This window comes from Eutrigla gurnardus (assembly GCF_963514095.1).
Source record: "Eutrigla gurnardus genome assembly, chromosome: 18".
NCBI classification, from domain to species: Eukaryota; Metazoa; Chordata; class Actinopteri; order Perciformes; family Triglidae; genus Eutrigla; species Eutrigla gurnardus.
Window position 1 is genome coordinate 24039125 of NC_139929.1, and position 26972 is coordinate 24066096.

A 26972-nucleotide genomic window follows, 5' to 3' on the forward strand; every position below is an offset into this window, starting at 1 on the left:
GGCGTCGGCGTGGCCACGCCCCTAGACTTTTGGAGCATCTTTGACCAACTTTTTGTCCTTAAGGCCTTTCCAACCACATATCCAATTTTGGTATCAATCGGATCAACGGTATAGGACAAGTTCGATTTAGTACGACCCCTGTGAATGGCGAAAAACAGGCAAAAACAGCCAAAAATGGCACTTTTTGGAAATTTGTGGCAGCACCAAACATTACCCAATTGTGATGAAACTTGAAATGCATATTCTTTGAAGCTATTGCAACATAGGTTTCGAGTTTTGTAATTTTGGGGGCAAAGGTTATAGAGTTATGCTAATTGCATTTTGGTAGCCCCACCCTCTAATGTTCATTGGCCGATATCTTCTGATTAAATGCATATTTTCGAAACCTTATTGTATCATCCCCCCAGCTACGTCTAACGAGTATGCGTACCAAATTTCGTCCAAATCGGACCAACGGTGTCCGAGAAATGCGCAACTTCCTTTTTTTCATAAAATCCAAGATGGCGGAAAATTGTGCCAGGCGGACTTTTGTACTCCAAGAGGATTTTTTGTAGAGCAGACTTGTTTGCACATGTGTGCAAAGTTTCATGTCAATCGGAGTTACTGGGCGGCGGGGCTGGCGAATCTCCACTCTAGGTGGCGCTAGCGAGCAACTTTTTCGTGGCCGAATGCGAAGACGCCAAATTCTCAAATTTTTCGCCAGACCCTATAGACACTCCAATTTTCGTTAGTTTTTTTTCACGCTCAGGCCCCCAAAACGCAGGTCGAACTCGTGAAAGAATAATAAGAAAAAAAAACATTCGAATAACAATAGGGCTTCGCAGCCCGACGTTGTCGGCGCTCGGGCCCTAAAAACATTCGAATAACAATAGGGCTTCGCAGCCCGACGTTGTCGGCGCTCGGGCCCTAATAAGAAGAAGAAAAAACATTTGAATAACAATAGGGCTTCGCAGCCCGACGTTGTCGGCGCTCGGGCCCTAAAAAACTTGATCAAGTTATTCTTTCATTTGTGTGGGCGGGCAGGGTAGCCAGGATTAATAAAAGCATCCTACAGACAGCAAAACAGGAGGGTGGGCTGGGCCTACCTAACTTTATGATATACTACTGGGCAGCAAATATACAAAAGATACTCAGCTGGTGTTATGGTGTAAGTGGGTTGGACTGGTGTAAAATGGAGTCCCTCTCCTGCCACACCTCTTCACTTGTGGCTCTGACATTCTCCCCTTTGCCACTTTCAGTTTCAAATTATACCTCAAATCCCGTAATCTTGTCAACTTTGAAAATATGGACACAGTTTCGCAAACATCTCAAGCTAAATAATCTTGTCCTCCTAGGTCCAATATGCAATAATCATATTTTTTTACCCTCTAAACTTGACTCCGCATTTACACTTTGGAAGGAGAAAGGTATCATATCATTCTGAGACCTGTTTTTAAATGGTACATTTGTTGATTTTGAGAGTCTGTCCCGTAAGCATGACTTGCCCTGGACCGACTTTTTTCGCTACCTCCAGGTTCGCAGTTTTGTTAAAGATCATTGCAGTACATTTCCACGTTTACCGGCAGATTTACCTAAAATTCTTGGCAAACCAGAAACTTGGATAAAAATTATATCAAAGCTGTACACAGGTATTCTCCAGGCTAACCCCTCTCCACAGATCACAGCAAAACAGGGGTGGGAAAAAGAGCTATCAATCCAACTCCAGGATCCTTGGTGGGAGAGAGCCAAATTACAAGTGAATAGCTCCTCATCCTGTGCCCGTCTTAACTTAATACAATTCAAAGTACTGCAAAGAATGCATTTCAGCAAAGCAAAGCTAGCAAAGATTTTTCCTGGCAGTAGTGAAGCTTGCAATAGATGTGCCTTTGTCCCAGCTGACTTAGCCCATACTTTCTGGTCATGCTCGAAGCTAACAGGGTTCTGGAAGAGCTTTTTCAAGATCATGTCAGAGGTTCTAGGTGTAGCTATCACTCCCTGTCCGCTCATTGCTATTTTTGGAGTTCCTTCAAATTATTCAGAATTCAGTAAGCAGACATTCAATGTTTTAGCATTTGCATCTCTGATTGTCCGAAGGCGTATCCTTCTTCACTGGAAGTTGCCTAAACCCCCAGCAGAACAATCTTGGCCGACTGACCTAATGTCATTCCTTAAATTAGAAAAAATCAAATTTTCGCTCCGAGGGTCAACTGAGAAATTCTATACTACATGGCAGCCTCTTATCTCATATTTCGATAATGTAGCTACAACTCCTACAGTGTAGGAGTGAACAACACATTTAGTTTTTCTGTGTAGCTGTGCTCTTACATCAATATGATGAGATATTCTGTTTGAAAAGGGAAGACCAACTGGGGTGGGGGGTGGGATAATGTTTTGTATGTTTTCTACTTGTTTGTCTATTTGTATGTTTGTTTATTTGAAAAAAATAAATAAAAAAAATCATGCATCTATTTGTAAAGGTCATGTAACATGATGTGATGTGTTTCAATAAACAGATTTATAAAAAAAAACAAATATAAAAAAAAACAGACACATCGGTCAGGTAATAATTGCAATGGAGATAGCAACAGACATCCTAAATCAGAGTAGCGGCATGTGACCCACAACACAACAGAAATTACATATCTACCCCTCCAAGAATGCTTCTGTCATGTCAGTCAGGGATGAGTGGGAGATCTGTCATCTTGACAAATTGTAGGAATGGGCCCCATAATTTTCCAAATTTACTGGAGCAGCCAGATAAGGACAGTCTGATTTTCTCCAATTTAAGAAAATAAAGGGTGTCTCTGATCCAGCGGGCATGACAGGGCAACGTTGTTGATTTCCAATTAATTACAATTAGTCTTCTGGCTAACAGGGTAGCAAAAGCTAGTACATCCTTTTTGGATTTAGTGAAGGAAGGGGGAGCAACCCCAAAGAGTTGATGTTTTCCTCAGAGGTCAAGGGAATAGGAGTTAGGAATAGGACTTAGGACCTTATTTTTTGACTATTCGACTGCACCCAAGGACTAGGAAGTATAAGACAGGAAACCACACAGGGCCAAAATAAAAAAAAAAAAAACAGGAAATGAACCCAAGAAAAACAGACAGACAGCATTGGCCTGATTTTAGTAATGTTATGCAGGTGAAAGAAGGCTGTCCTTGTAGTTTGTTTAATATGTATTCTGAGTGCAATTATATTTACAAAATCTTTTATAATATGTGACCAGCTTGGTCTATTTATGATCCACACCAAATTTGGTAAGAATTGGATCTACAGTGTAGGAGGATTTAGCAAAAACTTGTTTTTCACAAATTTAAAAATGGCAGAAGATTTTGGGTGGTGGACTTTAGTAGTTCCAATGAGTACACTCACCTGTGTGCAAATTTCTTCTCAGTCATAGTCACGGTGTGTGCCTAAAAGCCTAAAAGGTGGTGCTAGCGAGCCACTTTTTTGTAAGCGAATTCGAGACCCCAAAAAAAAAAAAAATGTCAACAGTCCCCATGCGCACGCCAATTTTGCCCAAATAATATAGATGATCAGGCCCCCAAAAATGTGATTCATTCACATAATAATAACTCGACGTTGTCAGTGCTAGACCCCAAAAATAATTTCAACATTTTGAAAGAAAACAAAAGAAAAGGAAGTTGTAATATTGAGTGTGGGTTGGCTAGTTGTGTGTTCATGTGTGTTTTATGTCTCTTTAACAGGATGTACAGACGAACCTCCAACATGGCCGGTCTCAGTTATCCACCAAATGTCATCACTGTGCTCCAGGTATTAATGTGTGTAGGTTGGAAAGCTTGTAATAGATAAATATACCACATGCTCATTTAATAACATGCATGTTTTCCTGGTCCTCCAGCATTAACACAGTATCAATGTTGGATCCTTTTGTTCACCAAAGTGCTGAACAACCATAGGATGCAAAAAAAGATAAAGAACAGATGAACACACAGTGAAAACATAACTGAAGTAAAATGCATACTGTACATATACAAATACAACAGAACATTAAGTTAAGAGATGGCTCATATGCTGTGATTGAAATATTTAAAATTTTAAATATGTTCTCTGCAGTTAGATGTTACATTGTTACATTTTGGTATTCAGTGAACAGCAAAGTATAAAATAGATAAGTATACAATTGATAAATAGTACCAAAACAAGTAATTTTAAAATGTAGCATGTGAACATAAATAAAACAACAATCAAACAGTGCAAATGTAACATAGTGCAATCATGTGCATACTGTGCAGTAGTCCAAATATCTGGCCCGATACTCCTATCGGCTGTCTAGGAGTCTGATGGCAGTGGGTAAGAAAGAGTTCTTCAGCCTACTGGTGCTGCATTTCACACAAGTGATCAAAAAGGCCTAATCCAACTTTTTTATAACAATTATTAATGAGGCAAAGGGTAACACAAAGTTGATCTGGGAAGAGATAAAAAAGTAATGGGAATTAGTCACAGGTCTAAGAACCAGTTACAGCTGAAACTAAATGGTAAGCAAACGCAAGATCCAGCACAAATAGCTGTAGCCTTTAATGAATAGTTTATCAATTATGTGGCTGATATTGCACATTGAAACCTGAAAAGTGGATGAAAGCAAGGCTTTTTTCAGCATTCAACAGAGATTAACATAAAACTCAAGCAATTATTAATGATCTTAAGTGCTCAACAGTGAAGGATATGTGGTATGGATCCGACAATGTTTAAAGTCCCCCTCCACTCAAAAATGTGTTTTTCTTATTTTTCTGTCCTCTAAAATGTCTGACACTGACTATAGTGACTTGTATCTTAGCAGATTTTGTCACTAGAGAGGTGTTTTCATATTGCTCTCCTGAAGGAGGAGATCACCCAACCAATCAATGTCGTTCCACGAGGCGCGTGCGTGTGCGCCCGCTGTGGCCAGGGGGGCTCTGTCCCCCACCGGCCGCGCACCTTCTAGTCCAGGCCTCCCGATAGGATGCATTCATCCTCGTGTCGTTTCATAGTACCCCTGCTGAATCTCGCCAATGTTTCCGCTAGCCATCTTGTTGTCGTTCGTCCACCGGTCACATAGAAGCGCAAGCATGAGTGCAAGCAGCTGTGGTGGTCCGGGCGCGCTGCCTGTGGTATTTGCATATCATGAATATTCAGTGTCTCAGAATTCCTCCATGGGGACAGAGCAGTGGATGTCCTTAGAGCCCAATTTCAGAGTTTTTTTTTTACTTTTTATTTGGGGAAACAATGTTTTATATACTTAAAAACATGCCTGGAGGGGGTCTTTAAATCTCTGAAAGATCACTTAGCCTTCCCCATCACCCAAACAGTCAACCAATTAGTACTACAAGGGATACATTTACATTGAGGTCATTTAGCAGACGCTTTTGTCCAAATCGACTTACAATAAGTACATTTGCCAAAAGAAAGAAACAAAGAAAACACAACATATCATTGCCGATAAAGTAAGAGCTAAAAATAGAACAAGAGTTAGGTCCTTGTCTGAGTAGTAGTTCAGCAAACATACCTTAAGAACAACAGTGCTATGATCAAAGTGCTATAGGTAAGGGATTTTGGGCTAGTCCCAATTTACTGGAAGACAGCAATTATATCTCCCATATTTAAGTCAGATGACCCTCAGAACATATGTTATTCCTGCCCAATCAGTATTTTACCTGTGATTTCCAAGGTTGCTGAGAAGTGGGTAACTTGGGGGATAGCTTGTTTCTTTCTTAAACAATGGTCCATTTACTCTTCATCCTATGCAGTTTGGCTTCAAGGCCTACCACTCGGAAGCAACTAACTGTTTCTTCTTAGAGGAGGTCAGAGCAATGGTCGACAAAGGACACTTTAAGAAAGTGTTCAACAGAGTCGGGTTTAGCCTAGCCAATTTTAAATATATTAGAAATGCACTGACTTTTAATGCCGTCAAATTATTTATGGATGCCATGATTATGTCACATCTAACATACTGTATGACAAGCTGGGGACAAACAGCTTGTCACTAAAGCCATTAGCAAACCCAGACCAGAAACCTAATAGTTCACATAATTGTATTATCCTGAATAAGCGTACACTTTTGAACTGGGAAGATGCAATTAAATACAAAACATCTGCCTGGTCCACAAAACTCTTAACTCATTCATAATCCAACGTAACCATAGCAGTCAGATTACCAGAAGCACCACACTAGGCAACTTCTAATCCCATTTAGGCAGATTTGGTCAGCTATCACCTGGGTGCAGACAGAACACTGACAGTGCTTCAGCTGTGCTCGACACCCTTCTGTGTCCAGTGTGAACCTGCTGTAAGGGTTGGGAGGGGAAATGGTAGGTCAATACGAAATGGAGTAACTTGGCTAGTGTTCGCTCAGTCTGAGGCCTAATAACAGGTTACCAGGGGTAGCCCAGAACCATAAACAAAGGATAACAAAGAGGAAGGAACATGTTTGTTCAGACAGGTACATAAAACACATGAAATCAGACGAATGAAGCAGAGATTACACAGCTGATCTATTCATCAACCAGTGATCTTAATTTTGCTTATTGAAGCAAACGTGCACACACATACATAGATCTTTGCTGTTACAGGATAACAATAAATGAAAAATTCTTTAATTCTCCATGGGTGTATTTTGATTTAACTGCCATGGATATTTTTACGATCTCTTATCTATTATACCTTGAAATAAAATAAGGAACCATAGCAGTGAACTGATTAATGGTATATATATATATATATATATATATATATATATATATATATATATATATATATATATATATATGTGTGTGTGTGTGTGTGTGTGTGTGTGTGTGTGCTAATGAAGCTTGTTTGTCTCTGTTCTAGCATGTTGACATGTGGTCCTTCGATGTGTTTGCCCTGAATGATGCTAGTGGAGACCACGCTCTGAAGTTCGTCTTATATGAGCTGCTAACCAGATACGACTTGATCAACCGTTTCAAGGTATGAGTAAATAATAGCACCGTATATACGGTGCTCCACTATATATTTTAATTGGCAAGTACTTTGTGACAAATAACTGAACAATATATACAGCTCCATTGCTTTACTTGTGTCATAAGTGAAAAACATATACAGTGAGTGCTCGATTGCTACACTTTTTCAAATAACTGAAAAAAATACAGTAATGAAATCATTCAGCGGAACACCCTTTTGTGAGCTTGTGAAGAAAAGTCCTGATGGGAAATTTAAGTTTGGAAATTAATTCATAGTTTCAACTGGAAACATTTAGAATAATGTAGCGTTATCATTCAAGGTGATTTAACCATGGTTAACTTAACGCAGAATTTGTCATCATGCCTCAGAGTTGTGTTTCTTCTATTTCAGGTCCCTGTTTCTGCACTCATATCATTCGTAGACTCATTGGAGGTGGGCTATAGCAAACACAAGAACCCCTACCACAACCTGATGCATGCTGCCGATGTCACACAGACCATTCATTACCTGCTCCTCAAGACTGGCATGGTGGTAAGTCCTGGGTTGGGTCTATGCAAAAATGCAATACACTTGGGAGTTACTCAGCACATCATTTCATAGCTCTCACTTGGGGCAGTATAAATGTTAATTGATTGACATTTGAGCAAATAATGGTGTTGTTGGGTTGTGACATTATAGCAAAAAACATACACAAGTTCAGTAAAGAAAGAAAATAGTATTAAATAGTTAATGGACCTGAATTATCTCTCTTAAGGATGTTCAAAGATATTCTCAGAGCTGCTGATTCTGGTGACTTTGATAAACTTGTGCTGCTAGATTTACCAGTGGCTTTTGATACCGTGGCCCACAACATCTTCATCTCCCGTCTGGAGCACTGGGTTGGCATAACTGGTGCAGCTCTGGACTGCTTGACTTCCTACCTGGCTGAATGGATTTTTTTTTCAGTTAGCCTTGGTGCCTTTGCATCCTCTCTGGCAGCTCTCCGCTGTGGGGTGCCACAGGGTTCAATTCTGGGCCCCCTCTGCTTCTCTCTTTATTTGCTCCCTTAGGAAACATGCCGTTTCTTTTCATTTCTATGCAGATGACAGCCAGATGTTTGTCCCACTGAAGCGTAATGACATACTCTGCCAAACAGCTTTCAGCTTGCCTTGCTTATATTATAGCATGGATGGCTCTGAGCTTTTTGAATTTGAATGAGAAAAAGACTGAAGTAATGTTGTTCAGTCCCACTGATAACTGTGCTGTCCAGCAAGCGGACCTGGGGTCCTTGGCACCTTTCTTGAAAGCCTCTGTGGGTGTGAATATGGACCCTGATTTTAAACTGGAAAAACAGATCAGCCAAGTTGGCAAAACCAGCTTCTTCCAGTTGAGGTAGCTGGCCAAAGTTAAGACAGTTTTTTTAAAGGAATTATTTAGTTATAAGTCCTAATACACGCTTTTGTATGTATTAGGACTTATAACTAAATAATTATTATGACTCATCTAAGCTGATTGTAAGTCGCTTTGTATAAAAGCATCTGCTAAATGCCCTCAATGTTAATGTAAAAAAACATAATGCAATATAATGAAAGATCCATCCATCCACCGCTTATCCTCCACCCTGAACAAGTCTATCTATAAGAGACTATCACAGAGCAGACACATAGAGACCAATAACCCTATTCCCATCCTGCATGTCTTTGGATTGTGGGAGGAAGCCGGAGAACCCGGAGAGAACCCGGAGAGAACCCACGCTCACATGGGGAAAACATGCAAACTCCACACAGAAGGAACCCAAACCTGGACTCGAACCAAGGCCCCTCTTGCTGTGCGATGATAACCACTACACCACAATGCAGCCCCTTAATGAAACAATAAGAGAAAAGTACAAATGAAAAATGTTAGGAAGTTAGGAAAACTTGAATACAACAAATCATAGATTAAAAACCAGCAAAAGGACATTATAAAAGGGGACTTGAACTAAAAGCAATGAAAAAGGTTGTGTCTTTAAACTTGTTGTTACGCACGGTCTAGGGGGCCGAACTGTAACATAAATAAACAAAGCTCAACACCGGCGTGGATTCAAAATAACACAGTTTATTACAATAACAAGAGAAGACAAAAAGTGAAAGTTACCTACAAGAAATGCTAAAGCAAATTACTATAAGGACTGCTTATCAACTGATTTCAAGGACCCAAAGAAATTTGAGAAGAGAATCAATAGTTTTATCAATAAATCCACAAAAAGCCCTACTACACATATGTGACCAGCCACGGCAAAACCAGGAACAAGTCGGCCTCCGGGCATTTTGAGTTATTCACAGATTCTGAAAGTTTCTAAGCTTACCAATGATGTCTAACACATGGATATCCGATAATATTTGACGAGGTTGGGGCCATTTGAATGTGTGCTTCTCTGAAAACCGTTCACTGAGAAAACTGGCCTGAAAGATTTGCATATGTCACCTTACCTCACCTGGTGAGCAAGTAAACACAATGGTGCTCATTTGCATCTCATTCAGATAAGCCCTCCCCCCTACAGATGTCACTCAGTGATATCTGGTATCTGTTAGCCTGCTAATGATTTAGCAACTAGCCTATTGTCCTCAGGTAGGCTAGTTGCTAAACTATTAGCATCACAGTCAATTCAAGCAATGCCAACAGGGCCCTTGGCACCTTACTGTTAAATCAGATGCCCACATTATGAGCCAAAAGCCTCCCATTACAGCTTAGTTTCGATGTGCATATCATTTTAAAATTACAGCACTGAGCTAGTTTAGCTAGCCAAGCAAAGTAGTTAACTTGAATGTTAACGGAAACTCACCCCATAAGAAACTGAAAAGTATTCCTGCAGACTTTGTTGGCTCCGATGAAATAAGAGGTCCGGGCGGACTTTCTTTTCGTCTGCGGCTTTTTGGTGGATGCAGTCATCTCCTAACTACTGTACGTCCATTTGCTCTCTTTCGGTTTCAGTTCTCCTTTCTTCTTCCGTAGATTTGCAGTCAAAGTTACAGATTTCCTCCATTTCGCTGTCTTTATCCCGTTGAAATGTAACCGTAGATATAGCGTCTGATAACTTCCGCTCCAGCTGATCAGCTGCGAGGGACACAGGCGCTGAATAAGTGGCCATGTGTTTTCGCTTCTAACGTGCAGCTGATTTGCTGAAAAAATAACAACAGCACGTGGATGGCCAACGGTGATCAGTATGGAAATGAACTGCATCGCAGTACTCGCCCCAGCAAAGACAGAGACAACCGCAGATTTTTTCCGAAAATACAAATACAAAATGTATACTTTCAAGGCAACCGATACTGTTATCTGAAACTTGGAGTGGCTTCTTGATGATCTCAACTTGCATATTCTGCAAAAAAATGAAAATCACTAATTTTATAAGCACCCGACTTGTTGCTGGTTTTGCCGTGGCGGGTCACATATTAAATTAAACAATCAAACTGTGAGTGAACCTTTATTATACCATGGTCTGGGTGAATACTCGATTCTGATTGGCTGGAGGGTGTAGGTTAAAAAGTGTTAATGTACACCTAGGAAAGACGTTCTGTCAAATTTCCTGATGACAGTTCTAAATTATTGCGCTGGCTCAAACGCTAGATGGTAACCATGGCAACGGAGACTCACCCGTTATTTAACACAGTTTATTCATCACAACAGCAAGACAGACAAAACATGAGTGATTTTATCATTTCTTTTAACTTTTAACTGGTGAGTTTGACAACTTTGAAGACTGGAATGCAGTAGAAGAAAAAGAGAGAAGAGAATATGAAAAGAAAAAGGAGAAGCGACACAAGGAGGTGACACCGGAGGAATTGAACGAATTAGAGGATGACAAGGATGAGATAAATACAAAGAAAACCACGAAATGGGCAGTTAAGACATTAAGAGACTTCCTGGCTGACAAAAACATGGACATCAACTTTGAAAGCTACACTGCTGCTACTCTCAATTACGTTTTGCGACTGTTTTATGCGTCTGTCCAGTCGACCAAGGAAGGAGGAGAATACAGTGTTGCCAGTTTGAGGAGTCTGAGAGCCGGTATTAACCGCCATTTAAGTGACGTCAACGTCATTAGTGACACTGTGTTCAAGACCAGTAATGCGGTTTTTAAGGCGATACTGAAACGTTACAGAAAGAGTGGGAAGGACACCAGCTTCCACCATCCTCGCATCACTGAGTCGGATCTTCAAAGAATCAGATGTTCATCTGCACTGTCTTTCTGCCTTGTCAGAAAGGTGTGGTTTGACATCCAGCTGTGTTTTGCTCGGCGTGGCAGGGAGGTGAGCCGTGAGCTGACCACGACATCTTTCATCATCCAAAAAGACGAACATGGCGTTGAATACATCAGCTTAGCGCATAATCCTCAGACAAAAAAACATAAAGATCCGAATGACCCACACAAGGAAAATCTATGAGGGTTCATGTTCGCCAGGCCCGGGGATCCTCTGTGTCCAGTAAAAAGTTTTAAAAAGTACATCTCCAAGTGCAAAATCATTTTATCTCCACCCGAAGCGCTCCATCACTGTGGCATCTGATGTGTGGTACTCCAGGGAGCCAATGGGTGTCCACTACCTGGGGAACATGCTGAAAAAAATCAGCGAAGAGGTCTGTACACTAGCTACATTCTAATAATAATGTAGCCGTATAACCCCTCTTCTGTCCTCATTAATATAGCCTAAGTGTGTTTATTATTGTTTCTTTCAGATGGGTCAGTCGCAGGTTTACACAAACCACAGCCTCCGGAGCACAGCTGTCGGTCGTCTCTCTGACGCCGGGCTGGAAACTCGCCAGATCATGTCGGTGACTGGGCATCGTTGTGGGGGCAGCCTGCAGGCTTACTGGGCTCCGTCAGTACAGGACAGACGAGAATGGAGCAACATTTTGTCATCTGCCAATGTCCCAAGCAATGGTCGTAGCGAGCCACAAACTTTAAATCTCCGTCCATCAAATGCCACGATGATGGACATGCCAATATCGCTATCAAATTTTACAATTAATGGAAATGTAGCATTTCATTTTAAATAATGTGTTAATAGTTAAGTTACGTCTAACATAATCCTACTGCCATTGCCTGTTTTCCTGTCTTGCATATAGGCTACTTGCTTGCTTTCCTTTCAACTAGAGGCCTGCAAGTCCGACACAATATGCAAATTCGGGACGGGTACGGGCCTTAAATTCTCGGGCTTGACACAAGTAAAGTTGGTTTTATGTATTCATGATTTTTTCAATTATGATGTCAGAATTCTACGAGAATATCCATCCATCCATCCATCCATTTTCTTCCGCTTTATCCGGGACCGGGTCGCGGGGGCAGCTGCCTGAGCAGGGACGCCCAGACTTCCCTCTCCCCGGACACTTCCCCCAGCTCCTCCGGGAGGACCCCAAGGCGTTCCCAGGCCAGCCGGGTGACATAGTCACTCCAGCGTGTCCTGGGTCTTCCTCGGGGTCTCCTCCCGGTGGGGCATGCCTGGAACACCTCCCGAGGGAGGCGTCCAGGGGGCATCCGGTACAGATGCCCGAGCCACCTCAACTGGCTCCTCTCGATGTGGAGGAGCAGCGCCTCTACTCCGAGCTCCTCCCGTGTGACGGAGCTCCTCACCCTATCTCTAAGGGAGCGCCCCGCCACCCTGCGGAGGAAGCTCATTTCGGCCGCTTGTATCCGGGATCTTATTCTTTCGGTCATGACCCAAAGTTCATGACCATAGGTGAGGGTAGGAACGTAGATTGACCGGTAAATTGAGAGCTTCGCCTTTCGGCTCAGCTCTCTCTTTACCACGACGGACCGATACAACGACCGCATTACTGCAGCCGCTGCACCGATCCGCCTGTCAATCTCACGTTCCATCCTTCCCTCACTCGTGAACAAGACCCCAAGATACTTAAACTCCTCCACTTGAGGCAGGAACTCCCCCCCGACCTGGAGGGAGCAAGCCACCTTTTTCCGGTCGAGAACCATGGCCTCAGATTTGGAGGTGCTAATCCTCATCCCGGCTGCTTCACACTCGGCTGCAAACCGCCCCAGGGCATGCTGGAGGTCCTGGCTCGAAGGAGCCAACAGGACCACATCGTCTGCAAAAAGCAGGGATGAAATCCAGTGGCTCCCGAACCAGATCCCCTCCGGCCCACGGCTGCGCCTAGAAATCCTGTCCATAAAAATAATGAACAGGACCGGTGACAAAGGGCAGCCCTGCCGGAGTCCAACATGCACCTGAAACAGGTCTGACTTACTGCCGGCAATGCGAACCAAGCTCCTGCTCCGGTCATACAGGGACCGAACAGCCCTTAGCAGAGGGCCCCCGACCCCGTACTCCCGAAGTACCTCCCACAGAATGCCACGAGGAACACGGTCGAATGCCTTCTCCAAGTCCACAAAACACATGTGGACTGGTTGGGCAAACTCCCATGAACCCTCGAGCACCCTGCAGAGGGTATAGAGCTGGTCCAGTGTTCCACGGCCAGGACGAAAACCGCATTGTTCCTCCTGAATCTGAGGTTCGACTATCGGCCGAATTTTCCTCTCCAGTACCCTGGAATAGACTTTCCCGGGGAGGCTGAGAAGTGTGATCCCCCGATAGTTGGAACACACCCTCCGGTCCCCCTTTTTGAATAGAGGGACCACCACCCCGGTCTGCCAGTCCAGAGGCACTGTCCCCGACTGCCACGCGATGTTGCAGAGACGTGTCAGCCACGACAGCCCCACAGCATCCAGAGACTTGAGGTACTCAGGGTGGATCTCATCCACCCCCGGTGCCTTGCCACCGGGGAGCTTCTTTACTACCTCGGTGACTTCAGCCCGGGTAATGGGTGGATGAACCTCCGAGTCTCCAGCCTCTGCTTCCTCAATGGAAGACGTGTCAGTGGGGTTGAGGAGATCCTCGAAGTATTCCTTCCACCGCCCGACGATATCCCCAGTCGAAGTCAGCAGCTCTACGAGAATAAAGCCATAATATTACGAGAATAAAGTCATAATATTGCAGGAATAAAGTGGTAATATTATGAGGAAAAAGTCGTAATATTACGAGAATAAAGTCATAATATTACGAGAAGTAGTCATTTTATGAGAACTCTTACAGAAAGAGCAGTCTTCCTCCTTTGTTAAAATGAGGAATGTTGAGCATCTTGTGAAGTTATACTTTGGTATCGGTTTCACAAATAAGGAAATACTTAATCTTCTGGCACATCAGCATCAAATTATCATCAGTATCAGGACTTTGAAGCGATTGTGCAAACAACTGTGTCTGTTTCGAAGAAAGAATTACGACTTTATTCTCGTAATATTATGTCTTTTATTCTCGTAATATTACGACTTTATTCTCGTAATATTATGACTTTTTTCTCGTAATGTTACGACTTTATTCTTTCTCGTAGACCTAATATTATGACTTTATTCTCGTAATATTATGACTTTATTCTCGTAATTTAAAAAAATATATAATTTTTTTTCTCGAATACTCCGTCGTAGAATTCAGGTCAGAAAAACATTCACATGCACAGCTTTTTATTTCTCTTTTTCTTTGGAAGCAGACGCTACGCTGCACGTCCTAATAAAAAGCTAGCTAGTGGGGAGCTGTTGAAAATTCCCTATTAGGGAGGGAAAATTTCTTTATGGGAGCACTTCGACCTCATAGCTAACAAGGAGAAACAACCTTTAGGTCATGTACAGTGCAGAAACTGTAACTCCATTCTTGCTTACGACAGCAAGAAGACGGGATCATCGCATTTACAGCATCATCTTTTTTTTTTAAACCTTTATTTATAACTTTTCCATTTTTATACAGACATACAAAAGATTGCGTGAATCATAGTTTCAAGTGTATCAGGTAACTTTAACAAGCCGTGCTGAACAGTAGCACGTTGGGCATGTTTGTACAAAGAAAATCTGAATAGAGCATGATTTACATTTACATTTAGGTCATTTAGCAGACGCTTTTGTCAAAAGCGACTTACAATAAGATAAATGGAGAATGCATATAATAAATAAACTAAATAACCTAAATAAAATAGACTAAATAAAAATACAAATACCACCCCCCCCACCCCCCACCCCCCCAAAAAAAAGAAAAAAAAAAAAAAAGGAAAAGAAACACAGACACAAAGGCTGCAGTTTACATCACATATGCGTACTATTGCACAGAATAACAGGCAATCGGGACTAGCAATACAAGATCAAACCATGGCAAACGACAATTTCTTGACATATTCCACAAAGGATGACCATGTCTTATAGTATCTTTTTTGTGAGCCCTGTAAACTATATCTTAAGTTTTCCATCTGTAAACACATCATGACTTCTCTCACCCACTGGATAAAAGAAGGAGGCTGCGCATCTCTTTACAGCATCATCTTGACAAAGGATGCACCGTGGCTATTCGCACTGTTGTTAATGCTAACCGACAACCTTTCTTGCCATCTTTTTTTACAAAGCCAGTACCAGCTCAATTGAAAAGCGAAGTCACTGTAACGTGTGTGGAATTCTGCTGTGAGGATATCAGAGCTTTTGAAACGGTGACAGGATCCGGTTTTCGCAAGATAGCTCAGAAGCTGATCAACATAGGGGGGTCATTCCATGAAAATGGTCACTTTCCTGTCCCTGCATTACTCACCAGGAAAAACACTCAAAAGTGTGAAACAATGACACTAAATATACATGTTTTGTTGTAATTGAAGTGTGTTCTTGTTATTAAAACATACAAAAGACAGTTATAATGAACATTTTTTAATATATTTCTTGAAGAGCATGGTTGGCGCCATGAATTTGGCTTGTCCCTTGGGTAAGGAGTCATGGTTTAGTGACATATTTTGAATTTAAATTAATGTTTTTCTCCTGTTTTTAAGATCATAATACAAAGTAAAGTGTTATAGTTATTTAGTATAATACTAAAAAAAATGAAAATATCAATTCATAATTAAAATAGTTTACAAAAAATAGCTGTCCCTTGATTTCATGTCACTGGTGTTACTTTTTGTAAAAACCTTTATTTTGAAAAACTGCTGCATCCCTGCAAAAATCTTCTTGGGTCAAGAGGTCATTGGAGGCGTGTCCATTTTGAAGAGCACATGGTAAGACAGCACCTTCTCTTCATATCTTGACAATTTTAAGAATTAACTAGTAATTTCAGGTGAGGACTTAAGATGTGTCACTGGTGTTATAGAGTTTAGAGTAAGGGGAAAGGTAATTTGATTGAAATAATTGATCAAATTGTATGATTAGCTGATATATTTATAAATTAAGAAGTGTAGTATTGCCTGCAATGTCCACCATCTTGAATAGGCCATCTTGTCTGTCGATGTGTCACTGCTGTTACTGTCACTGGTGTTATTGTTCTTGTTAGTAACACCAGTGACCAGTGGGTAACACCAGTGACGATCATTAGCATCACTAATCCCTTGCCCCCAAATAAATAGATAGGTCAGCATTTACATAAAACAGACTTATTAGCATTTCATTCCTGTTTTCCTGTTTCAATTTTGTAACCATATGACTTTCCTTTGTATAGATATGGCAAACTTGAGTGCTGCTGAAAAGCAAAGACTGTATAGACAGCGCAGGGATGCTGACCCAGAGCGCAGAGCAGCCTACCTTAAAAAAAAAAAAAAAACTTACTTAAATGATTTAGAAACTCAAAAAAGAAAGACAGTAAAGGACCTCACAGAAAGGGAGAAAAGAGGAGAGCGGAGGAAATGGCGGGCCAGGCAGGCAAAGCACAGAGAGAAAGTCAGAACAGAAAAAACTGTGTTGACCCCTCCATCCACTCCAGACAGTGAACCCAGAAGTTCAAGGTCAGAATTAAGACAGTGTAACTGCAAGCTGACACACACACACACACATACCAAACAAACGAAGGTCTACACAATATTTGTCACATGGCTATAGAATGTATTTTTGTTTCAACAAGCAACACAGGCTATACTAGAAATCTAGTACTATTACATTGAAATCCATATGTCTGTGTTACAGACAACAAATCCATGGGCGGAGAGTGCACAGGAGAGAAGGACAGAAATGGCGAAGAAAATGTCAGGAGTTGCAAGAGAAGTTGGAAAAGCACAAAAGACTACACAACAAATACAAAAAACGTTGGCATCGTTTGCAGGGTAAAGGTCGAGACATTGACAGCCCAAGAAAGAAGGCAAGAGCTACACTACAAGGCAGTCCTAGGAAAACTCTCATCTTCCACTATGCTCTCTTAGGGGAGCTAAGAGCAAAGTACAAAGCAGCCAAAGCCAACAAAGACAAAAAGGCATTTGTAAATATACTATCAGGAAAGCTCATCAGGAAATACAAATACATAAAGTTGTGTGAGCAGAGCATTGGTTTTTCATACAAGGCCTTGAAGCCACGAGCCCCTTGCCGCCAAACAAACTGGAGAGCAACCAGAAAGCTGTAAAACAGTTCTACCTTAGAGATGACGTGAGCAGCCAAACTCCTGGCAAGAAAAACACCATCACACTGAGGAAAATAAAGAAACAGCGCAGACTCCTTTGTGACACAGGGAAAAACCTCCACAGGAGATTTGTTGCTGATAATGGGCAAGTCTCCTATTCCTTCTTCTGCAGGGAGAAACCGTTCTGGGTTGTGACACCAAAGGAGAGAGACAGAGAAACTTGCCAATGCAAGACTCACGGGAACTTGCAGTTCATTGTGGACAAAATGCACAAAGTTGGTCTTTTAGCTTCCAACAATCTTGAGGAGATAGCAGATAGCACAGTCTGCAACAATTCAAAAGCATGTGCCTATTGTGAATGTAAAGACTGTGAAACCTCCACTGTGCCACTGACCAGATCCCAGTCCAACACAGAGGTGTCTCTCATGCAGTGGTGCCTGGAGAAGACAGACAGAGCAGGTGAAGACGCGAAAGGCAGCTTCATCACTGTAAAAAAAGATATAGCCCTAACAGAAGAAGATCTGGTGACCGAATTTGAAGATAGACTCTTTAAATTCAGGAGACATCTGTTCAACATCAGATGGCAGTACAGTATCTACCGGACCCTCCGAGAAAACCTGACTAATGACTGCCTGATCCATATAGATTTTAGTGAGAACTATACTTGCAAGTATGCGTCAGAGATCCAGTCAGTTCACTTTGGGGGGTCGCACAATCAGGTGACGCTCCACACTGGTGTCCTCTATGTGGCAGATGAGCCCCCCATCTCCTTCTGCACCATCTCACCAAGCAGAAGACATGATCCAGCAGCTATCTGGGCTAATCTGGACCCCATCCTCACTATGGTGAAAGACCAGTACCCTGCAGTGCAACACATTCACTTCTTTAGTGATGGCCCTACCTCGCAATATAAACAGAAGGGAAACTTTTACATGGTCGGCACCGAGCCTTACAAGAAGGGCTTCCAGAGCACTACGTGGAATTTTTTTGAGGCCGCACATGGTAAGGGTGCGCCGGATGGAGTAGGGGGCTCGCTAAAGAGGTCAGCTGACCTTTTGGTCCATCACGGGAAAGACATAACAGATGCAATGTCTTTCTACAAGGAGTTGAAGAACTCTGGCAGTCAAATACAGTTGTATTATGTCAGCGAGGAAGAGATAGAAAGAAAGGCACAGGGGATGTCTGAGGTACCTCTGGTATAGGGGTGGGAAAAAAAATCGATATTGCAATATATTGTTGTGCTCTCTGTCGCAATAAATAAATCGATACACTGACGGCAAATATCGATATTTTGGGTCTACGGGTTTTTTTAGACTCCCGTCGGTGCGTCTAAGAGTTTACGGTTCTCCGGAGCGGATCCGCGGGGGCCGCCCGCTGCCCGGTCTGAGCTCCAAGCGGGTTTCACACAGCTGGGTTTGATTGCCTATTTACGGGCAGGATTCCGAGTGGCGCGCTAGAGTTTAGAGGCTCACGGACTCTGGCATCGGGTACCCCGAGGCGGAGGAGGAGGGTCCGCTTCAACCACTACCTGCGCTGCTGCTGCAGGTAGTGGTTGTTCTGATGAATAGGCCTATTCAAAGAAAACAGGAGCTATTTGTTAATTAGACCTATTGATTGTTCTGAATCTGAATTGATATGAGTTGAATGGCTGTTGTTTCATTTATGGCCTTTGTATGAAACAACATTTATATGGTTGCATGACACAAATAAAACTATTCCAATTCCAATGCAGTTGTCGCGACGTTGAGCCAGACACGGCTGAGTCACCAGCCAAAAGGAGGTCTTTGTCAGAAGAATATGAAGCAGAGTGGGAGAACATCGCCCGAGAAGATTACACAGTGGATGAGGTCCAGCTGTACCTCAACATGAACCACAGCCAGGAAGGGAATGACCGTGACCTACTAGGATGGTGGAAACAGCATGAGGCAACTCTCCCAAAGCTTGCTTCACTTGCGCGCTACGTCTTGAGTGTCCCCGCAAGCAGCAGCCCCAGTGAACGGAACTTTAGCACCGCAGGCCGGACGCTGGAAGTGAGGCGGACCTCGCTAAAGCCATCCACCGTGGACGCGATTCTCTTCCTGCACAGCGCAGCGAAATTAAAAAATCATGGATGGACTGTAAATAAATTAATTGAATGGACTTCGCGGAAGCAACAGTTCAAGCCTCCGCGTCGTCCATTCATTTCTGTTAATGGACACCTCGTCGGGCATTATGCCTTATTTAATTGCAGAGGCATTCAGACAGCACTTCTCTACAATTGGCAGCTCTCTCTCTGGTAACATTTACTCTGGTCTTACTTCGACTCAGAATAGGTGTGGCAGCTCCTTTTGCTTCAAAACTATCTCTCCAACTGAAGTACAGCGGGTTATTGATAGCTTCAGCTCTGGATGCAGTGCTGGTCCAGATGGCCCGGAAATGAAGTTCTTTAAACTTGCCTCTCATGTTTTGTCATTTCCACTGGCTGACCTACACTCACCGGCCACTTTATTAGGTACACCTGTCCAACTGCTCGTTAACGCAAATTTCGAATCAGCCGATCACATGGCAGCAACTCAATGCATTTAGGCATGTAGACATGGTCAAGACGATCTGCTGCAGTTCAAACCGAGCATCAGAATGGGGAAGAAAGGTGATTTAAGTGACTTTGAACGTGGCATGGTTGTTGGTGCCAGACGGACTGGTCTGAGTATTTCAGAAACTGCTGATCTACTGGGATTTTCACGCACAATCATCTCTAGGGTTTACAGAGAATGGTCCAAAAAAGAGAAAATATCCAGTGAGCGGCAGTTCTGTGGGCACAAATGCCTTGTTGATGCCAGAGGTCAGAGGAGAATGGCCAGACTGGTTGGAGCTGATAGAAAGGCAACAGTAACTCAAATAACCACTCGTTACAACCGAGAAGAGCATCTCTGAAAGCACAACACGGCAAACCTTGAGGCGGATGGGCTACAGCAGCAGAAGACCACACCAGGTGCCACTCCTGTCAGCTAAGAACAGGAAACTGAGGCTACAATTCGCACAGGCTCACCAAAATTGGACAATAGAAGATTGGAAAAACGTTGCCTGGTCTGATGAGTCTCGATTTCTGCTGCGACATTCGGATGGTAGGGTCAGAATTTGGCGTCACCAACATGAAAGCATGGATCCATCCTGCCTTGTATCAACAGTTAAGGCTGGTGGTGGTGTAGTAATGGTGTGGGGGATATTTTCTTGGCACACTTTGGGCCCATTAGTACCAATTGAGCATCGTGTCAACGCCACAGCCTACCTGAGTACTGTTGCTGACCATGTCCATCCCTTTATGACCACAGTGTACCCATCTTCTGATGGCTACTTCCAGCGGGATAACACATGTCATAAAGCGCGAATCATCTCAGACTGGTTTCCTGAACATGACAATGAGTTCACTGTACTCAAATGGCCTCCACAGTCACCAGATCTCAATCCAAAAGAGCACCTTTGGGATGTGGTGGAACGGGAGATTTGCATCATGGATGTGCAGCCGACAAATCTGCAGCAACTGCGTGATGCTATCATGTCAATATGGACCAAACTCTCTGAGGAATGTTTCCAGTACCTTGTTGAATCTATGCCACAAAGGATTAAAGGGATAGTTCAGAATTTTGGACATAAGACCTATTTTCCAAGTGAGCCGGTGTGTTCGAGACACAAGAAATTTCATTCATTTCTTCTAGTTGCCGATTTCACTTATGCTATGGCTAGCGCAAGTCAATCGTTCTAGCTAGCATGGCATTAAAAACAGTCTTGCCCACTCCACAGTGCACCCGAGGCAAATCCATTGTAACGGCAGACTATCGATGTACATATGTGTTGATAGAATGTTTGACATAAAACCAACCTTGCATTTTTAAGGATTTATGACTCAGCAGCAGCAGCAGCAGCGTGTCATACTTCCTAGTAGGCTATGGCAGTGATATCACCGAGCACTTATAAGTTACCGGTTCTATAATAGTTTGTTTACCTGCTGTCATTGCTACAGACGCAGAGTAGCCTGCAGTGTTAGTTTCTTCAATCTCACAGAAATGGACACTTTTGGAGAATATACTGAAACTTTTGAAGACTGATGAGGAGTTTTTTTCCACCCAAACCCAACCGTACCTGTACGAGCCTGAATATACAGAGGAAGAATTGCGCGAGAGGGATGCTCAAAGGGCAGAACGCGAGCGTCTGTGGAGACCGAGATAGCCCCCGCTGGAGCTGAGAACCGGGACCGAACAAACGGAGACTGGTGGTGCCAGGAGGGAATCCCCCGCAACGCGTCCGAGGGTTTACGGGTCTACGGACGGAGCAGAGGTCCGGGTTCGCGGTGCGTAATTGTGGGTTCGCGTGTCCGTGGGCTGCCCGGTATTTGCGTGAGGTCCAAGCGCTTTTCACCCAGGTCTGAGGGCATGAGTCCCGACAATTCGTCCCGGTTCGATTGCCTATTTACGGGCAGTATTTCGGGCGGCCCGTCTTAGAGTTTTGAGTCCGACGGAGGATCCGCATGTGTGGATTCGCTGAGCCGCCCACTGCCCGGTGTTGGTCTGCGGTCCAAGGGCTTTTCACCCAGCTCTGAGGGCACGAGGCCCGAATATTCGGCGGTGTTCATGTGTCTATTTACCGGAGGGAATCCCTGCAACGCGTCCGAGGATTTACAGTTCTCCGGACGGAGCAGTGGTCCGGGTTCACGGTGCGTAATTGTGGCTTTGTGTGGCCGTGGGCTGCCCGGTGTTTGAGTGAGCTCCGAGGGCTTTTCAGACAGCCTTGGGGGTATAAGTGCCGACAGTTTGGCCCGGTTCAGTTGCCTATTTACGGGCAGTATTTCGGGCCGCGCGTCTTAGTTTTGAGTCCGACGGAGCAAAGTAAAATGCCGCTGCTGCGGAGAAACTAGTTCCTCAAAAAATGGATGATTCATGCGATGCAAGGTTAGTTTTGTTTCAAATATTATTCTATCAACACAGATATGTACATTGACAGTCTAGTGTTTTAATTGATTTGCCTCGGGTGCACTGTGGAGTGGGCAAGACTGTTTTTAATGCCTGTCTAGCTAGAACCATTGACTTGCGCTAGCCATAGCATAAGCGAACTCGGCAACTAGAAGAACTGAATGAAATGTTTTGAAAACGTCTCCAGACGTCTTGAACACACCGGCTCACTTGGTAAATAGGTCTTATGTCCAAAATTCCGAACTATCCCTTTAAGGCAGTTCTGAAGGCAAAAGGGGGTCCAACCCGGTACTAGCAAGGTGTACCTAATAAAGTGAGTGTATGTGTATATATATATATATATATATACTACTAAACTATACTACTCCGAGCTGGCTCGTGTATGGCCTGATCTGCGGGAGTTTCTGGGTGATCTGAGCCCTTTCTCTTACGTTGATATTTTTATCTTCCCTTCCTCCACCCTCTTCTAGCCATCTTGTTTCCCCTCTGTTGCTAGCTACTTCAGACCTCTTCTTTAAAAGTATACATTTATGTCATAATCTAATATTTTTTATACAAAAGAGATGGTGTTGACATGTTATGGTTGCAACAGTAACAGTGTCTAAAAATATGAACAAGTTTAAGAGAAAATAGCAAACTTACAGGAGCTTGAGTGATCTTCAAGCATGCAGTAGAGCTGAAAGTTTGCAAAGGGGGTCCTCGGGAATGTAGTAGACCTTGTCGTTGCCTGATTATTATTGCTTTTTATAAATATCTGACGGTGGTGACGAATATGTGGGACACATTTTGAGCAACCACAATATTTTTAAATATTGTTCAAAACTCATTGTTTGTAGTTTTTAATGCATATTACAATGTACACTTTCATGTGATAAAAATATTATTAAATTAAATGATTACTTTTTTTTAGAAATACATTTATAATAAAATAAGCTTACATTTGTGCAAAGGACCCCCTGATTATAACCTAGATTATTTTTATTCATGAGAGTGTTATTAATTTCCAACATAATTAGCACTTTTCTTAGTGGGACATGTTTTCTCCAAATTCCCAAGAATCAGTGACAGTACATCCCGTGACAAATTTTGGTATGTCAAGAGCATAAACGTAGATTTAGGAGAGCACACTTTCTGTAGACTGTTTTGGTAAACAGGTACAGCCCTACTGTGGGCCAGTATCCATTGTTCTCACACACACACGCACAGGCACGCATGGGTGAGGTATCAAAGCAGAAACTCATCCTATTTAAGCATTCATTTCATCTGTATCATTTTCCCGAGCCTCATGGCCCCTGATCAAGGTCCCCGTTCATATCTTTTGAGCTTTTATATCCCCCTCTCTTTCTCTCAATCTTTCTCAGCACTGGCTAAATGAGTTGGAGATCTTTGCCATCATTTTTGCAGCTGCCATCCATGACTATGAACATACAGGGACCACCAATAACTTCCATATTCAGACCAGGTAATTTTAATTTATCATTTGAATCAATGCAGCTGTTGAGGACATTGAAGACAGCCTTGAATAAGCTTCCATGATTACAAAGCGAATAGCTAAAGCTAGACATCTTATATACAACACATTTGGTAATGTTGTATGTCTTGTCCCTGTCACAATAATAATCAATTGTTTGATATTTTGTAATAATTGTCTTGAACCACAGGTATGTTTTCATATGTTATTATTATTATTATTGTTATAGCTGTGTGGGGTTTGCAGGTCAGACACAGCCATGTTGTACAATGACCGAGCAGTTTTGGAGAACTACCACGTGAGTGCTGCCTATCGCCTTCTACAGCAGGATGATGACATGAATATCCTGTCTAATCTTTCCAAAGATGATTGGAGGTGAGAAGTTCACATGGCACATTTTTCAGGTTTCTACATTTAAGAATTTGTGATTCATAAATAATACAGAATCACAAGAAAATACAGTGTAATTGTGTCATATGAATCAGTACATATAAAAATACATAAGAGTTCTTGTTGGTGCTTAGATGTAGGTAGAGGTGAAGAAAACCAGAGTACAAGGGGGAACAAGAGTAACAAAGGAGAAAATGAAATACATGAAATATTTTACAAATACTGGGTACCTCTTGGATAAGTTGAAGTGAATGGGGGTTGAACTGACAGCAACAGAGAAAGGAACCAGCAGTTGTGCGAGCGAAAAAGGAGTGAACACCTTCAGTCAGCTGATTGATTTGGAAGTGAGGAAATCCATGAAGACAGTCTTCCTGATTGAACCTTCGCTTTTAATTCATTCTGAAGAGAAAATGAACGTTCATGGCGATTCATCCAATAACTGTTGAGATATTTCCCTCACTGTGTTTAGAGAACTGCGTGCTCTGGTGGTGGAGATGGTGTTGGCCACAGACATGTCCTGCCACTTCCAGCAGATCAAAGCCATGAAAAGTCTCCTTCAGCAGCCTGAGGTGTAAGTAGTGGACTCGCTTCTGAGTCGTTAACACGAGGTATAAAGCAACATCATTTCCTTCACACCTATCCTGTGCAGTTGGGTATATACTCTCCTTATTGCAGTGTTTGCCATTAAAGTGTATGCAGCAGATATTTCTTCCTGCTAACAATACTTTGGTTACAGACCAGACTTTCGCCACCCTCTTGTGAAGTGGTTGAGCAATTATTCCCAAGTAAAGTTACCTCCTTGCTTTTCTCTGAGTTGGCTTCAATCCAGCTGCTCATCTCTGCCCTTTTTCAGCGGCTCCCTTGTAGCTTCTCGAGCCGCCCGTAGCCAGCCGTCCAACGAATAACAAACATCTGGAGACAGGCAATCCATCTCCAGGCTGTTCCGCCTGGGCCTCAGTGGTTGAGGGCAAGAACAGACGCTCCCTTCCCCTCTATGATGCCCAGGATGACGGGGCTGTCTCACCTTTTTCCTCCTCTGGCTGCTGTACCAACATCACCCTCACAGCTGCAGGTGGGAGGCTGTGTTCACAAATCTAATGCTACATCTTCCAAAAGGTGTGGATCTCAGCAACTCTAACTCCAGAGCTGTCTCCCAATCTGGAAAGCGGCAGGTCCCACCAAGACTTGCAAGGAGTTAACCATACTTGGAAATAATTCCTCAGTATTCAGCAGCTGTGTGGTAAGGAGCAACCCCGAAATACTGATAGTAGGTGATTCTATTGACAGGCATCTAAATCTTCCGGGCGTTATCAACTCTGTTGGCAAAGTAGTCAACTTAATTGAACTAATTCCTACCCTCATTGACTTGCATCCCACTGTCAAGTTTGAATGAATGTCTGCACGTGCAGCGCGAATCATCTCAGACTGGTTTCTTGAATATGACAATGAGTTCACTGTACTCAAGTGGCCTCCACAGTCACCAGATCTCAATCCAACATAGCACCTTTGGGATGTGGTGGAACGGGAGATTCGAATCATGGATGTGCAGCTGACAAATCTGCAGCAACTGCGTGATGCTATTATGTCAATATGGACCAAACTCTCTGAGGAATGTTTCCAGTACCTTGTTGAATCTATGTGACGAAGGATTAAGGCAGTTCTGAAGGCAAAAGGGGGTCCAACCCGGTACTAGCAAGGTGTACCTAATAAAGTGGCTGGTGAGTGTAGTTTATAGTATAGTATCTATCTATCTATCTATCTATCTATCTATCTATCTATCTATATATCTAGGCTTGGAACTCTGTACAAGCCATTTAAATTACAAGCTCTTTAAGATGGTGCCTGATCATTAAAGGCTAGGTAGGTTAGGAGGAGAATTTCACTGGGATCCAGTGCAGAGAAGCTAATACAGGAGCAATGTGATCTCTCTTCCTAATTTGAAATGTATGATTGTTTTCTGATAATGTAGCCCAAAGGAAGAATACTGTATGTACTGTATGTAAGTACAAATGTGCACAAATATGTACAAACTGGGATTGATGTGATAACTAGGATTTAAAACAGCTAAATATGCTTCCTTAAATACCAATTAAATTTTCCAGTCTCTGTATTAGAATGCAATAGTCAATCATGTCAAATGCTACATGAGCAAGTACTTTTCTTTAGCAGTTGGACAGCAGTCCAGTCGTGACTAACTGGATTGTATTTGCAGGATTGATAAACCAAAGGCCTTGTCCTTGTTGCTGCACACTGCAGACATCAGCCACCCAGCTAAACGGTGGGACCTCCATCATCGCTGGACTACATCCCTACTGGAGGAGTTCTTCAGACAGGTAGCCAGAAAAAAACATACTTCCTGTTCACTAGAGCGCTAATCAATCCTAGTTTAGGATTATGGAACTTTTTACTCCATAATTTAGCCTAGCGACTAGCAGACTTTTCCTTATCCATAGCTCTTCTCCACTGAAGGTTTTAAGTCACTGCATCTCCGAACAGAACGCCACGGTTACATTTCAGCCTGCATCTATGTTTTTTTCAGGCAAACTTTATTTATTAATACTCTTTGATGTCTTGAAAAAAATGTATATTTCGTCAGAAAAAACTGTCTAGGTCTACTTCATATTGGCTCTGCTCTCCCACCTAATATCAAACAAATGTCGCTCAGCAAAGTCCAGACTCTTCTCTGTTCTGGCGCCTCAGTGGTGGAACGAACTCCTGACCAATGTCAGGACAGCAGAGTCATTTGCCATCTTCCGAAAAAGGCTCAAGACTCACCTGTTCAGACTTCACCTCGACTCTACATAGCATGACCCACTAACACCCTCGCTAACACCCCCCCCCCCCCCCCCGCAAAAAAAACAAACAACTTAC

At 42.8% G+C, this 26972-nt stretch overlaps 1 protein-coding gene across 1 annotated transcript in view; it reads left to right on the top strand.

The window, feature by feature from the left end:
- Positions 1 to 26972, top strand: part of pde1ca (phosphodiesterase 1C, calmodulin-dependent a) — a 190595-nt gene that overhangs the window by 89806 nt on the left and 73817 nt on the right. Inside the window, exons 6-12 of the mRNA XM_084033837.1 lie at positions 3687 to 3753; positions 6808 to 6924; positions 7309 to 7449; positions 23602 to 23702; positions 23958 to 24086; positions 24571 to 24672; positions 26314 to 26434. Coding sequence (XP_083889963.1) covers positions 3687 to 3753; positions 6808 to 6924; positions 7309 to 7449; positions 23602 to 23702; positions 23958 to 24086; positions 24571 to 24672; positions 26314 to 26434 — 778 coding nt within the window. The remainder of the gene's footprint in view (positions 1 to 3686; positions 3754 to 6807; positions 6925 to 7308; positions 7450 to 23601; positions 23703 to 23957; positions 24087 to 24570; positions 24673 to 26313; positions 26435 to 26972) is intronic.